General features: G+C 38.0%; 1 protein-coding gene across 1 annotated transcript; it reads left to right on the top strand.

The window, feature by feature from the left end:
* The first annotated feature begins 10,049 nt into the window (after positions 1-10,049).
* LOC126953000 (thymosin beta-10) lies at positions 10,050-10,510 on the top strand. Its single transcript, XM_050788253.1, has one exon. It carries the CDS (start codon positions 10,118-10,120, stop codon positions 10,250-10,252), a length of 135 nt encoding a protein of 44 aa, XP_050644210.1. The 5' UTR covers positions 10,050-10,117; the 3' UTR covers positions 10,253-10,510.
* The last annotated feature ends 4,171 nt before the right edge of the window (positions 10,511-14,681 follow it).

The following is a 14,681-nucleotide window of genomic DNA, read 5'->3' as shown; positions in this document are numbered from 1 at the left end:
TCCAGAAAGCCCCATCTTTTTATTTTGTCCCAGATTCTGGGCAAAAAGGTCATGAAATGGAAATTTTTATCAAGCCTCCCTCTTCATTCCTCATTCTCCATTTTCATTGCTCAGCTTCATTGTTCGTCTTATAATTATTGTTTCTAAATCACTATATATACCCAAACAAATAGATGAATAGATTATTTATAATCAGGACTGTCAGTTTGCTTTTCATTGATTCAAGCACTTGGTTGTTCACTTAACATTTTTAACAGACAAATTGTCCAAGCTTAAATCCTAAAGTCCTTCCTCTTTTTTTATAATACTTAAAATGTTGAAAGCTGAAAAATACATTTCTATGAAACGAATAAAACTGCATCTAAAATGACAGAAGGAGTAGCATTAACAAACTAAAATAATTTCTAGTATATAAAACTCATTTAGTACATAAGCTTGATCAAAATGAACAAAGGTATTGGATGTACCAAGAAAAATGGCTTTGTACACCACAAATATTTAGCCTGCCTCCTCAGTAATGTGTATTCTCATTTCAAACGCCATTGCATTTGTATTCCAGCCAATTTCCATACTATAAATGTCAGTCAACACAGGCTGATTATTCCTAAGAATGATTTAAAAAGAACCTTAACAACAGTAAAAGTCATGTCCGCATTTTCATTATGCATCTGAGCCTTTGGATTGTAAATATTCCCTCTGAGCTAATATTTTAGAATTCAAGGTCATATACAGGGGATTCTTTCCTTGCTAATTAGAAAATAGATTACTCCACTTGAAATTATGTAGGTGGAAATTCTTCCCTGAGGAATCTATCTCTTTCAGATGTGTTTGATCATGTTCAATATTTTTTTAAGTATATTATATTTGCTTTTCCCCTCTTACCTACCAAATATGATGCACAGAATGCTTAAGGACTTGAATTATTATTCTGACATTAGTAATAAAGTTATATTAAAAATAATGTACTAGAAGTGTTTCACCTGCATACAGTTTTCCTTATTAGATTTGCTTGTTATTTTACTTGTAAAATTTTACATCTAATGTTTCCTCTGTATATTTATTAAAAAATACTTTCTTGCACATGAGTGTAATCACTATGTAAATTGGGTAATTATTTGGTGAATATTAACATTCTTTCTCATAGAAAATAATACATATATTTTGAATCTTCTTTCCTTGCTTTTGGGGGGAATATAGCAATTAAAATAGTTATTGAACCCTTATTTGCATGCAAATGAGGCAAGTGAAGTAGCATCTCAGGATATGCAAAAGTACATTTAATTTTCAATTTCAAATGTATTTCTTATTAGTTAGACTACATTGTTTTCAATGCAATTTTCTTTTAGTATGTTAGATTCATGTATTACAGACAGCTTTTCTGTTAACTACTTGCTTGTAGGCAAGGGCTTTTAGTTTTTCTGAGTTGTTTTATATCACGACAAAATAAATCTTTTTAAAGAGAGAAAAAATTAACATGATGATATGAATAATAAATAGTGAGCATAAAGTAGGTACTTAACATCGTATTGAATGGATGGTTTGAAAAGGTAAGAGAATTATGAGAAGATATGTTGATCATAAAAATACGAACATACAACTGTATCTGAAAGAAAATAATAGATATGCCTCTGGGTAAATTATGAGAACATAAAACAAAAACTTTTCTTGTAAAGAAGAAAACTCCTGTTATTGATATTTCTATAAACATGAATGATGTAAAGACAGTAAACACGGCCAGGCACGGTGGCTCATGCCTGTAATCCCAGCACTTTGGGAGGCCAAGGCGGGTGGATCACAAGGTCAGGAGATCAAGACCATCCTGGCTAACACGGTGAAACCCCGTATCTACTAAAAATACACAAAAATTAGCTGGGCGTGATGGTGAGCACCTGTAGTCAAAGCCACTCAGGAGGCTGAGGCAGGAGGGTGGCGTGAACTCTGGAGGTGGAGTTTGCAGTGAGCTGAGATCGCACCACTGCACTCCAGCCTGAGTGACAAAGTAAGACTCCATCTCGGGAAAAAAAAAAAAAGACGGTAAACAAATATTTAGATTTCAAGTGTTGTAACCTCAGAGGAACAAGGGTATCTCTTGACATTTAAAGAAAATAGTTCTAAAAGAAACAAAAATACTACAATGTTAAGTGAGTGATGAATTGAGGAATCCTAAAGTGTAATGAATATAAACATGTTTAACATGGGTGTGATCTTTAGATCTGGCTTTCAGCGATGAGCTACTAAGGGCAAGTTCAGGTGTGTCTGTCACTCTGTAAGGTTGATGGGATCGTGTTTACAGTCACACACACATTCTGTAGTTTTGATATCAGACATCAACACTGGCTATGAAGCCTATTGGCTGGACTTAGTGAGATATGTTTCAGATGTTTTTAGTTTGAGACAAAAGAATACTTCTTAACAAAAAATTGAAATATGTTTCAAACCAGAAATAGTTTTTTGGAAATTGGATACATGTTATTAATATGATTAACTATCATCGTAAAGGCACTTACTAAAGAGGATTAGAAATTATTTCCAATAACTGTAAGTCATAGTTATAGCCTCTCTTATCTCTATCTGCCTCTAACCACCTTTTTCTTTTTCCCTGTTGTACCATTCTCTGACCTTCCTCAGTGAATCACATACTCTTCTCTGATTTAACTACCATGGCTCTCTGTATACCCTAAATTCTGATCCCTCCCTTGATTTCTGTGGTACCTGTGTTGATGTGGGAAATTCTCTCAGCCAATCACAGCCTTAGTAAGAACCTCTGCTAATATTAAGTGTGCTTACCTTCCCACTAAGAATGAAGGCCAATTTGGACCTACGCTCGGTCTGAGGTTTTTGGAGCTTTATCTGAAATATATATTTATGGTAAAAACTGAAGCTCTCTGTCTTGTTTTTGTACATTTTTGTTTGTCTTTAATCCAAGGTAATTGAAAAGAATGAGACTGGCATATTAATTAGTTTATAGATTAGTCAGCACAACAAACAGGTTGTGAATGGTTAGTCAAATGCCCAAATAAGAGCTGGCGTATTTATTTAAAACATACAGGATTTTGATGTCTCTAACCTCTCTAAAGAAAGTCAGGTTCTCTATTACTAGTCATTATGACCACCTCCAAGCAGAATTTCTCAGGGTTGCAATTTTACAGTCTATTTGTAATTGCCATATTCGTATCTGTATGTATCTGTAGCCTGATTTGTCCCAAAGACAGAGATGGTGACTTTTTTTGCTCACCACTGTCTTACCAGAGTCCGGCATGCAGTCAATCTGGAGTAAATCAATTGATAAATTGAGGTTCAGAAACAACTAGGTTTAAGCTCAGTTCAGCCACTTAATAGCCGCATGATCCTAGCCAGGTCCGTCCTATAACTACCCATGTCTGTGTCTCACTTTGCAAAATTATTATGTGCAGCAATAAAAAGTGCATGGCTGAAAGCAATATACAGATGTTAGTCATCATTGTAATGACAGTGTAATAATGAACGATGTACAGGCTGCCAGGAAAGTAGTCACATGCAACTCAGCTAGTTTTGGTTTATCTGTATATTACATATCTTCCTTCCTTCATCACAATGAATTTTAAGCAGAACCAACATTCACTGAACACATAGCATGCATGTAAGTCCTGAATTGACCTCCAGAATGTTAGAAGGAAAGGTCAAGTCAGTGACAATGCAACCACATTTATCTCGTTGCTATTTCATGATAAGACACTGTTTTAAAGAAAGATAGCACATTGATAGAACTAGTGTGGTTGGTGCAGATAAAGTTTCATTTCCTACATGGAATATTGCCCCAGACTCCACTCTGTAAATCTACAATTGATGATATCCAATTATTGTGGAAGGACCATGGGCATGTTGTGGCAGGTGCTTGTTAGAAATGGCCGAGGTAACAGTCTCTGCCTGGAAGCAGAATTCCAAAACTGAGATCCTGGAGAGACGGTGTTTGATGCAGGAAAATAAGGTCTATGAAAATGGAAGGTAATGAATATCTTTTGAGACTGCTGTCGGGCCTTTCCCCAAAACTTCAGAGATTACCAGTATAATAAATATGTGTGGAAAGTTCAGGTATAAGAAATAAAGGGCTAAACATGGGCAAACAGAGAAGGGGAATGAAATGAGAATGTTTCCTGAAACAATAAATGAGATCATAACAAATATGATCAGAAATGTTTTGGACTGAATTACGTCCCTTCAAAATGTATATGTTGAAACACTATCCACAATACTTCATACGTGACTGTATTTGTAGATGGGACCTTAGGTGCAGTAATTAAGATGAAATGAGGTCTTAGGAGTGGAGCCCTGACCTGGTGGGATTGGTGTGTATAGGAGAAAAAAAAAAGGCGTGGTCTTTCTCTCTCCACACATGCACAGAGAAGAAACCATATGTGCAAGAAGACACCAAAAAAAAGCAGCCCTGATGGCACCTTGATCTTGCACTTTTAGCCTGCAGAACTGTGAAAAAATAAATTTCTATTGTTGAAGTTGGTCAGGCTGTAATATTTTGTTATGTCTGCCTGTGGTGTTGTGATATATGTATATGTATTCGTTTTCATCCATGGTTCCGGGTTCATAACTCGCATAGCCCTTTTAGTCTTTTGTTATAATCTTGGGTCCTTTAGGCTTCACGAGCAGGTCTGAGAAAACGGAATCTTTCTGCCCTTTTCCTGCCATCCTTTCATCTGTGCCAAGGCAGGACTTTATCTTCCCCTGCCTTTCTGATTATGGGTCTTAAAACCGTCCCCAGAGAGGGTCCTGCTCTTTACCCCGGGGGAAGGAATGCTGACATTCTGAAGTTTCCATAAAAACCCAAGAGGGGCCAGGCGCGGTGGCTCATGCCTGTCATCTCAGCAATTTGGGAGTCCAAGGCGGGTGGATCACGAGGTCAGGAGCTCAAGACCATCCTGGCTAACACGGTGAAATCCCGTCTCTACTAAAAATACAAAAATTAGCTGGGCGTGGTGGTGGGCGCCCATAGTCCCAGCTACTCAGGAGGCTGAGACAGGAGAATGGCGTGAACCTGGGAGATGGAGCTTGCAGTGAGCGGAGATCGAGCCACTCCACTCTAGCCTGGGTGACACAGCCAGATTCTGTCTCAAAAAAAAAAAAAAAAAAAAAAAAAAAAAAAAAAAAAAAAAAAACCTAGAGGACTACCCAAGAGGACTGGGTTCAAGGAGCTTCCTGATAGCCGAACACGTGGAGGTTCCAGTAGGGTGGTGCACCCCGGGAGGGCATGGAAGCGCCAGGTCCCTTCTCCCATACCTCACCCTATTCATCTCTTTATCTGTATCCTTTGCAACATCCCTTATAATAAACCAGTGAATGCAACTAAGTGATCCCCTGAGTTCTGTGAGCCCCTCCGGCAAATTAATTGATCCCAAAAAGGGGATCGTGGGATGCACCACTTGAAACCAGTTGTTCAGAAGTCCCAGAGGCTCAGACTTGTCACTGGTGTGCATGGGAGAGGGCAGTCTTGGGGACTGAGCCCTCAGCCTGTGGGATCTGACACTCTCTCTAGGTAGATGGCGTTGGACTTGAATTGAGGGATACCCGGCTGGTATCACGCTGCTTGGTGGTGGAGAGAAGAGAAACTCCTACACATTTGGTCACAGAAGTCTTCTGTGTCGATTGTTGTGGTGTGAGAACAGGGGAGAAACAGGATTTGAGAGTTTTTCCTGAAACACGCCCTTGGCTGACTAACATAGGAAAGTACAATTTAATTTTTCCAAGTTTAAAGAAGAAAAACTCAGGTTTCTGGATAAGTCACTAAGCACCAACGGTCTCTGACTTACTATGCTTCCACTCAGAAGATTTCAACTTTACAATGGTGCAAAAGCAATACACATTTAGTAGAAAACGCACTCCAATTTTTGAATTCTGATTGTTTTCCTGGGCTAGTGATATGCCACAGATATCTTCTCCAGACGCTGGGCAGTGGCAGTAAGTAGCAGCTCCCGGTTAGCCACAAGATCATGAGGGTCAACACCCCTTACCCTACAATCTACTGTGATGCCATATGATTTTACCCAACCATAAGCTAAAGTGTCTGAGTACATTTAAGGCAGGCTAAGCTAAGCTATGATATTCAGTAGGTTGTGTATTTAATAATCCATGTTTGACTTAGAATATTTTCAATTTATGACGGGTTTACTGGGAAGTCACTCCATCATAATTTAAGGAGCGTCTATGAGTAGATGAAGGTAGGTATATGAGGTATTATATTTCAAATCATTTTAACAGTGAAAAGAAATACAATATTAAATGAGATTTTAAAAAATATTGAGCAAGACAGTTTCCTCTGTTTTCCTGTGCTTTTCCCTCATCTTACATACAGCTCAACTTTTTCACAAAGGTCCTAGTGTAAATCCCCAGATGTACCGAATTGGTAGCCCACAGATCACAGTTGTAGTTTAGGCTGTGACACAATCTTAAAGATCATCGTCATATCATTTACCTTTCTGGATCTCAGTTTCCTCCTGAGAGTAGTTCAGTTTCCTCCTTCTGAGAGTAGTTGGATTAGACTAATATGACTGATGTGTGAATGAATTTTATGCCAACTATAACAACAGAAGTCCATGGTGAAATATATTACAAATATTGCAGTACTTCTTCTCAGAGCATTTTAAATGTTAAACCTGTAAGAAGAGGACCCAGTATTTCTCAAGTGTGCCGTCACCATACATCCCTGAAAAGAGACTGCCACTCATTGTCATTCACTTGGGGTCCCAAATTGTAAGATCCTTTATCCATGATATATTAGGGTCACATGAAGAGCTCTCCTCATGGTCCTTTGGCTGTTCATCCACAAAAGAAGAGGGATAACAAAGAATCTTTGAGGAGATTTATACCACAGAAAATATATTTTAAGGAAACACAATTATGCTATAGATCCTAAGGAAAGTGTTTTTTAACATGTATTTTAACATGGAATTCTCTAACTCTACATACTGCTCTTTCACTCAGTAAAATTTTCCATTAGCCTCTAGAACAATCCCTATTTCAATTAATTGGTTTCACTCTTCTTTTATAAACATAGGTGTGTCTCAGTCCTATTGGCCTACTTTAACAAAACACTATAGACTGGGTGGCTTATAAGCAAAAGAAATTTCTTTCTCATTGTTGTGGAGGCGGGGAAGTTCAAAATCAAGGTGCCATCATATCTGGTGTCTGATGAGAGCCTGTTGCTCTCTAATTCACAGATTGCACTTTCTCGCTGTGTACTCACATGGTGGAAAAAGGAAAGCGAGCTCTGGAGTCCCTTTTATAATGGCACTAATTTCTACTCATGAGGGGTTTACCCTTATAACCTAACCACCTCCTAAAGTCCTCACCTCTTAATACCGTCACTTTATGGGTTAAGTATCAACATTAATTTGGGGGAGATACAAATATTCAGACGACAACAATGTGCTTTTTGTTTGGGGGTTTTGTGTTTGCTTTTTAGCATAGAATATATGCATGCAAACAGTGAAATGGAAGGATATGCAGGCAACAGTGGGCAAGTTGTTATTTATAAATCATAATTTGTCAGAATTATCTTAAGAGACAATTGTGGCACAGCCCCAGTACCCAAGCACCATGAACTGGATTCTGTTGAGGGAATAATTACTGACTTGCATCATCATTCTCATCGTGGAAATACAGAACGTTCCTTGCTTATGATTGGTGCTGTGTGGTATAATATAGCTTCCTTTCTTTAATCTGCCTTAAATGGTGCATAATTTACCAGGTTTTCTTATACTTTGTTTTCCTAACCTTAGTAGAAACTGCTTCGGGTGGACTCATTGACCATCAATCATAAATCAGCCCTTTATTGGTGAAGAGGTGAGATGGGTTAACAATGGATTTACTTGTAAATTGAGAAGAGATAAATCTTTTTTCCCTCAAGGGAAGCAGTGTATTTATAGGTTGGGAGGCAGTTATTACTTTTCAAAAAGCACTTTATAGGAAGGTAAAGTCTTCAAGACCTTGGTGTTTACGATCTCTGAAGCTCGTGTATCTGCAGAATTGTTGTAAAATACACTAATAAAATAAAATAGGATGTTGCTTTATATTTGCCTGTGTTACCACACGAAGTACTTATATAGGTAGAATAGAGGTTCGATAAAGTAAACTCATAACTAAAATTGAATTCTTTGGGGAAATCTGCCACTTTTTATTTACAGGTCTATAAGCCTACCAGATAAAAGTAACTAAGAGAAAATATTGCAAAGATATTTCATATCACCTTACAATCAAGGTCCCTAAATGATCTGTAAGCATTTCCATCCCATAAACCTGTCTGGGAATCATTGTTGACTTGAGTATGTGGAATTAATCTCCTCATCAGCAATGACCTAAACCTACTTGCAGAATAACATAAACCTGGGATATAGACCTAGTCTTTAGCTGGGTTATGGTTATATTATGACACACCAAAATATTCTTGACTGCAAAATAACAGAATAATTACTTTAGAAATTTGCTATATTAAAAACAATTAAATTTGGCATATAAAATTGTGAGAGAGATCTCAGAGTAATATTAAAATCCGAATTAGATTTTTTTAAAAGTATGGAAAGTTTCTTCTAACAAGAGTCAAGCAGTTTAAACATTTTGAAAGAAATGACTGAATCAGTTTTTGGATATTCTAAGCTATTTCCATTCCATCTAAGTCAGCTTTTTGGATAGTCTATGCTATTTTCATTCCATCAGAAAGCATTCAAACAAATAAAAACAACTTTGCTAGGCTATCAAGAATTTGGAAATTAGAAAACTTGTATATATTATATATACTGCACAAATATGCTGTACTGTGTCATTTATTCACGTACTACTCAGATGAGGTGTTACATTAGGTGGGAGATGACCACATGATCCGTGCTGCCAACTCCTCAAACTTAAATCCTCCAGAGCTGATCTGTTCTACACTCTTCATAAACCTGCCCCACCCACAGTCTTTCCACCTCAGTTGATGGCAGCTCCATCTTTCCAGTCGTTCAGGCCAATCATCTTGAAGTTATTCTTTGCTTCACTATTTCCCTCACCCCATATATCCAATGTGTCAGCAAATTCTGCTTACCTTTAGAATAGAACCACAATGTGCCACCACCTTATCTCTTCCCTGAACCATAATACAATAGCTTTTTCCCAGGCTTCTTGCCTTCGTCTTCCAACCCCCAGCAAAAGGTAAAAAACTTCTTTCCACACAACAGTGGGAGTGATCTTTTATAAAGCCTCTATCAGATCATGTCTCTCCTCTGCTTAAATTCCTCTAGTGACTCCCCATCTCACTCAGAAGGAGAAGCTGATGAACTGGCTCCTCTTCATCTCTCTGATGCCATCACCTTCTCTCCACCAGGTCTATCCAGTCCACTGTGGTGTTCTTACTCCGTGTCATGTGCTCTCTGGCCTCAGGGCCGCTTCACCAGCTGCTTCCTTCCCCTCAGATATCCCATGGTTAAATCATTCATCCTTGGTTCAACTGTTACCTTCTTCTTATAGTTGATGCTGAGAGCCTTTTTTTTTTTTTTTTTTTTTTTTTTTTTTTTTTGAGATGGAGTCTCTCTCCGTCACCCAGGCTGGAGAGCAGTGGCAAGATCTCAGCTCACTGCAAGCTCTGCCTCCCGGGTTTACGCCATTCTCCTGCCTCAGCCTCCCGAGTAGCTGGGACTACAGGCACCTGCCACCACGCCTAGCTAATTTTTTGTATTTTTAGTAGAGATGGGGTTTCACCTTGTTAGCCAAGATGGTCTCCATCTCCTGACCTCATGATCCGCCTGCCTCGGCCTCCCAAAGTGCTAGGATTACAGGTTGTGAGCCACCGCCCCAGCCCAGCCGAGTGTCATTATTTTAAATACAGTGTAACTCCTAATCCTCCTGCTTGGTCTCCCTTTCAGTGCTCTCCTTTTGAGATCTTCTTATCTTTTCAAGCACTTATCACCTTCAAACATACTCTCTTTGTTTGTTGTATTTACTGATCATTATCTTTTTCTTCTCTCTGGATAGTAAGCCTCCTGAAGGCACAGATTTTTAAAAAATTTTACTTATTCTAAGTGTTTAAAACTGCAACGCGAGTGGGAGCACCAGGATCCCGGGCTCGGAACCCGACTACACGGATTGTTTTAAGAAAATGGCAGACAAACCAGACATGGGGGAAATCGCCAGCTTCGATAAGGCCAAGCTGAAGAAAACGGAGACGCAGGAGAAGAACACCCTGCCGACCAAAGAGACCATTGAGCAGGAGAAGCGGAGTGAAATTTCCTAAACTCCTGGAGGATTTCCTACCCCCGTCATCTTCGAGACCCCAGTCGTGATGTGGAGGAAGAGCCACCTGCAAGATGGACACGAGCCACAAGCTGCACTGTGAACCTGGGCACTCCGCGCCGATGCCACCGGCCTGTGGGTCTTTGAAGGGACCCCCCCCAATCGGACTGCCAAATTCTCCGGTTTGCCCTGGAATATTATAGAAAATTATTTGTATGAATAATGAAAATAAAACACACTTCGTGGCAAAAAAAAAAAACAAAACCAAAAAAAAAAAAAAAACAAAAAAAAACTGTACCATATACATAGTTTAAGTATTCAATAAACTCTTATTAAATGATGAAATAAATACTGAAAGTATATAAATCTAAGAACTGCTCAAAAAACAATTGATGTTGTTGACCATTATCTCACTGTAACCTGACTCGAAACAAAGAAACATCATATACTTATAGATCTGACTAGAAACTTAGAATTCTGAAGATGTTTTCCAATATATTTTCTCAGTAGAGTGCATAAAAATATTATGAAGATGGCCAGATGCAGTGGCTCACACCTGTAATCCCAGCACTTTGAGAGGCTGAGGCGGGCGGATCACAAGATCAGGAGTTCAAGACCAACCTGGCCAATATGGTGAAACCCCATCTCTACTACAAATACAAAAATTAGCTGGGCGTGGTGGGGGCGCCTGTAGTCCCAGCTACTCAGGAGGCTGAGGCAGGAGAATTGCTTGAACACGGGAGGCGGAGGTTGCAGTCAGCCAAGATTGCACCACTGCACTCCAGCCTAGGCAACAGAGCAAGACTCTGTCTCAGAGAAAAAAAAAAAAGAAAATTATGAAGACAATAAATTGATTCGGCCAGATAAAGACAATGAGGCCAATGAGGTTAACAAAAGTGTACACAGGTCAATGTACCTGCAGTCGTGCAACCGGGAGAAACTCCAGGTCTCCTGACTCCTGGTTCTTTTGTGTTTTCACTGGAGAGGTAGTAACCAAAATGTGGTTATTTTGATCTGTACCTCAGATTTTTTTAGCACAGGTCTGATCTTGAGGTAGGCTTCCAATGAACACATGATCATCTTTCTATGATAGGTGCCAGGCGAGGTGTCAGAGCCCCAGCATCGAGAAACAGTTGAGTCACGGGTTGGTAAGAAGAATGTATTGATAACAGTATAGGATTGAAAAAGAAAAGTTTATTAGAAAGCAAGAAAGCCACAAAAGTGCAGTGGGGAGCCTCAGTGAGAGAGGACTGAGCTCGTGGAGGTGGATTTTTTTCTTATTGGTATTTATGGACCTTAAAATGGAGCTGATAGATAATTTGCATAATAAATTATTGCATTTGTAGACATTTCGGTGCTATAATGTCAGCAAGAATTGCAAAATGAGTTTTGGCATGAAATTCCGGAGGTGTTACTTATAAAAGCTGAAAGAGGCCTGGAACCAGGTGCCAACTTAAGATACTAGGGAAGTTTAATTACTTCTAAAGTCTCCATGATGGACTGTTTGGTTGTCACCAGGTGGTCTTTGCTCCCTCTAAATTCTTCATATAAGGAGTTCGGTGTCTCTGGGACCTGTTCAGCGGTCACCAGGTGATTTTCGCTCTCCTCAACAGCTAGCATTGTATTTCATCCAACTATTCAAGTTCAAAATCCAGCTACTCTTGTGTTCCTCTTTCATCCACATACTCTCTACCACCACCACTTACCCCCACCACACACACAAAAACGTTTAATCAGTAAAGTCCTATTAGTATCTACTAAATTTATTTTGATTGTATTTTTCTCAACTCTTCAATTTCTCTAATTCAGAAAACAGGCATGTCTCTTCTAACTCTCTAAAAAAACCTTCTCGCTCTTTTCTCCTTCCTTCCCGTTAGAATAAAGGAGCTGTATATATTTTTTCCAATTCAGGATAACTTCCTCTGTGTACAAAATGGGTTACACCCCTATTTCTAAGTACCTTTCCCTAGTGTATATCCCTTCTTCTTCCCAGTATCTTTTTCTCTCCGCTGATCCTTCCTATTGGCTTTTAAACTTGTGTCAATTCTTCCTTTATTACAAGATAAAATAAAGTAAAATAAAATATACACTCCTTTTGAATCTCCACCCTTTTCTATTTACTGCCTTATCTTTTTTCTTGACAAAGTTGTTTATACACTGTAACCGCATTTTATCACTTTTCATTCTTTTCTGAACCATCTCCAATCTGGCTTCTGCCCTAATCTCTCCAGTAAAGCAGCTTCTGCTACTTTTCACTCACAATTTTTGCATCAAATTTGAATGAGTATTTTCTATTTTTCAACTTAGTGGATTTCTTAAAACTTTGCTTAAACATTGAAGAGATACAAAAAAATGTATAAAGGCGATTTAATACCAGTGTATCCAACACACAGCTTAAAAAAATAAATTTCTACCATGGCATTTGAAATCCCCGTGACTTCTCCCCCTGTCCACTCCTTTTCAAACTTTCCTCAGGTGCATCTTCAAAATATAAAATAAAATATATCAAAGCAGGAAACCTAGTAAATATTAATTTATAAAGGCTTTTTTCATTGGACCACTATAAAGAATTTCTTGTTTTTGATGATCATTTTAAATTAAGTAATTGTATAGTGTTTTTATTTTTTAAACACTTTGATCAATAATATGTCTGTATGCTTTTGAATTAAATAATAATTAGTGTTGCAAAAGCTTCAAAATATGTATTCTTATTGGCTGCTACTGTGCAACAAGTATTTTATTTAAAAATCTATCTAGTTAACTTTGAGTGAACCTGTTCTCAGGCCAGATGACAAATAAGGAGTTTCTTAATATATTAACAAGGGACCACTCTCAAGAAAACAATTTCCATTCTTCCTATTTTTAGAATACAGTTTTCCCTGATGATACTGAAATTCTGGCTTAATTTTATTTCAAAACCATTTATATCCCATTCTGTTTGTATGTTACCAAACATCTGGGATAAAAAAATGGAAAAAAAAACCATATTTTTTCTTGAATTCAGAAAATTATCACTTTATAAATCAAATTGTCAAATAAAATGCACAGGGTTTCGCAATATATTTGGTAGGTTTTGTAGAAATTGTTGCCTTGGAAAGAAATAGCAAGGCAATTGTGATGATTAATTGTATGTGTCAACTTGACTGGGCCAGAGAGTGCCCAGATATTTGGTTAAACATTATTCTCAGTGTGTCTGAGAGGATGTTTCTGGATGAGATAAACATTAGAATCAGTAGACTGAGTAAAGCAAATTGCCTTCCTTGGTGTGGGTGGGTGTCATTCAATCCATTGAGGGCCTGAATATAATAAAATGCTAAGTAAGAAAAAATTCTCTCTGCCTGTCTTTGAGCTGGGATATTTATATTCTCCTGCCTTCAGCCTCAGACTAAGACTATAAGGTGTCTCCCATATCTCAGATCTTCTGACTTCTCCCATGTCTCAGGTCTTTTGACTTGGAGTGGAACTGCCATTGGCTCTCCTGGGTCTGAATTTCTCAGCCTTCATAATTGTGTAAGCCTATTCCTCACAGTAAATCTTTTATATACCTATATACAGTATATCCTATTGACTCTGCTTCTCTGGAGAATCCTGAGTAATACAGCAATGCACAGAAAAGTTATATAGTTTAGTACATTAATCAGGTTTTCCTAGATTATTCTATACTAACAAAGGTTATTTCTATGGTAAAAAAGACTTCAAAATCTTAATCATTTACAACAATAATAGTTTGTTTGTTTATTTATTTATTTATTTTACCACAATTCCTATCCATGATGGCTTAATGGAAGCTCTGCTCCACAAATTCTCCATTTTGAACCCTGGCACCTACCAGGTCATGCTGGCCTCATGGGAAAATAAAGAATCTCTGTAGTTACTCTTCAGGCTTCTGCGAGAAAGTGATATATGTCAGGTTCATTCACATTTCATTGACCAAAGCAAGTCACATGGCCAAGATTGACTTCCATGTTTCAGGGAGGTATAATTCTGTCATAAGAAGGGGCAGTAAATAATAGAAAACAATAAGGAAATCTTATAAACCTAACCTAATATAGAAGATTATGGTTAGTGCTTCATTTGCATAAGGGGATTTGGAGTCAGTGTCTTCCTTTGAGGCTGAATCAGAGAAGTGGATTCAAATGATAGTGCAGTTTCTAATAGTTAACTCGTTATTAATAAGTAATGTTTGTTTAATGTGAGTTGGCCTTGTGCTAGTGAATTCCACTTAGTATCAGTACTTCTAATAAATATGTTTCTATTTTTTAGATGAGGACATTGTGGCTTAGAAATATTAAGTCAATTGTCCAAGCAAATATAGAAAATGAGTGATAGAGTTTGAGATTACACCCAGGAAACCCATTAGCAGAGGCTATTTTTTAAACTTGTATGAACCTTGGCAAGTCATATAAACAAAAAAATAAGGGAGTTAAGCT

Source organism: Macaca thibetana, chromosome 4 (genome assembly GCF_024542745.1).
Source record: "Macaca thibetana thibetana isolate TM-01 chromosome 4, ASM2454274v1, whole genome shotgun sequence".
Classification (NCBI taxonomy): domain Eukaryota; kingdom Metazoa; phylum Chordata; class Mammalia; order Primates; family Cercopithecidae; genus Macaca; species Macaca thibetana.
This window is presented reverse-complemented; position numbering and strand designations above follow the sequence as displayed.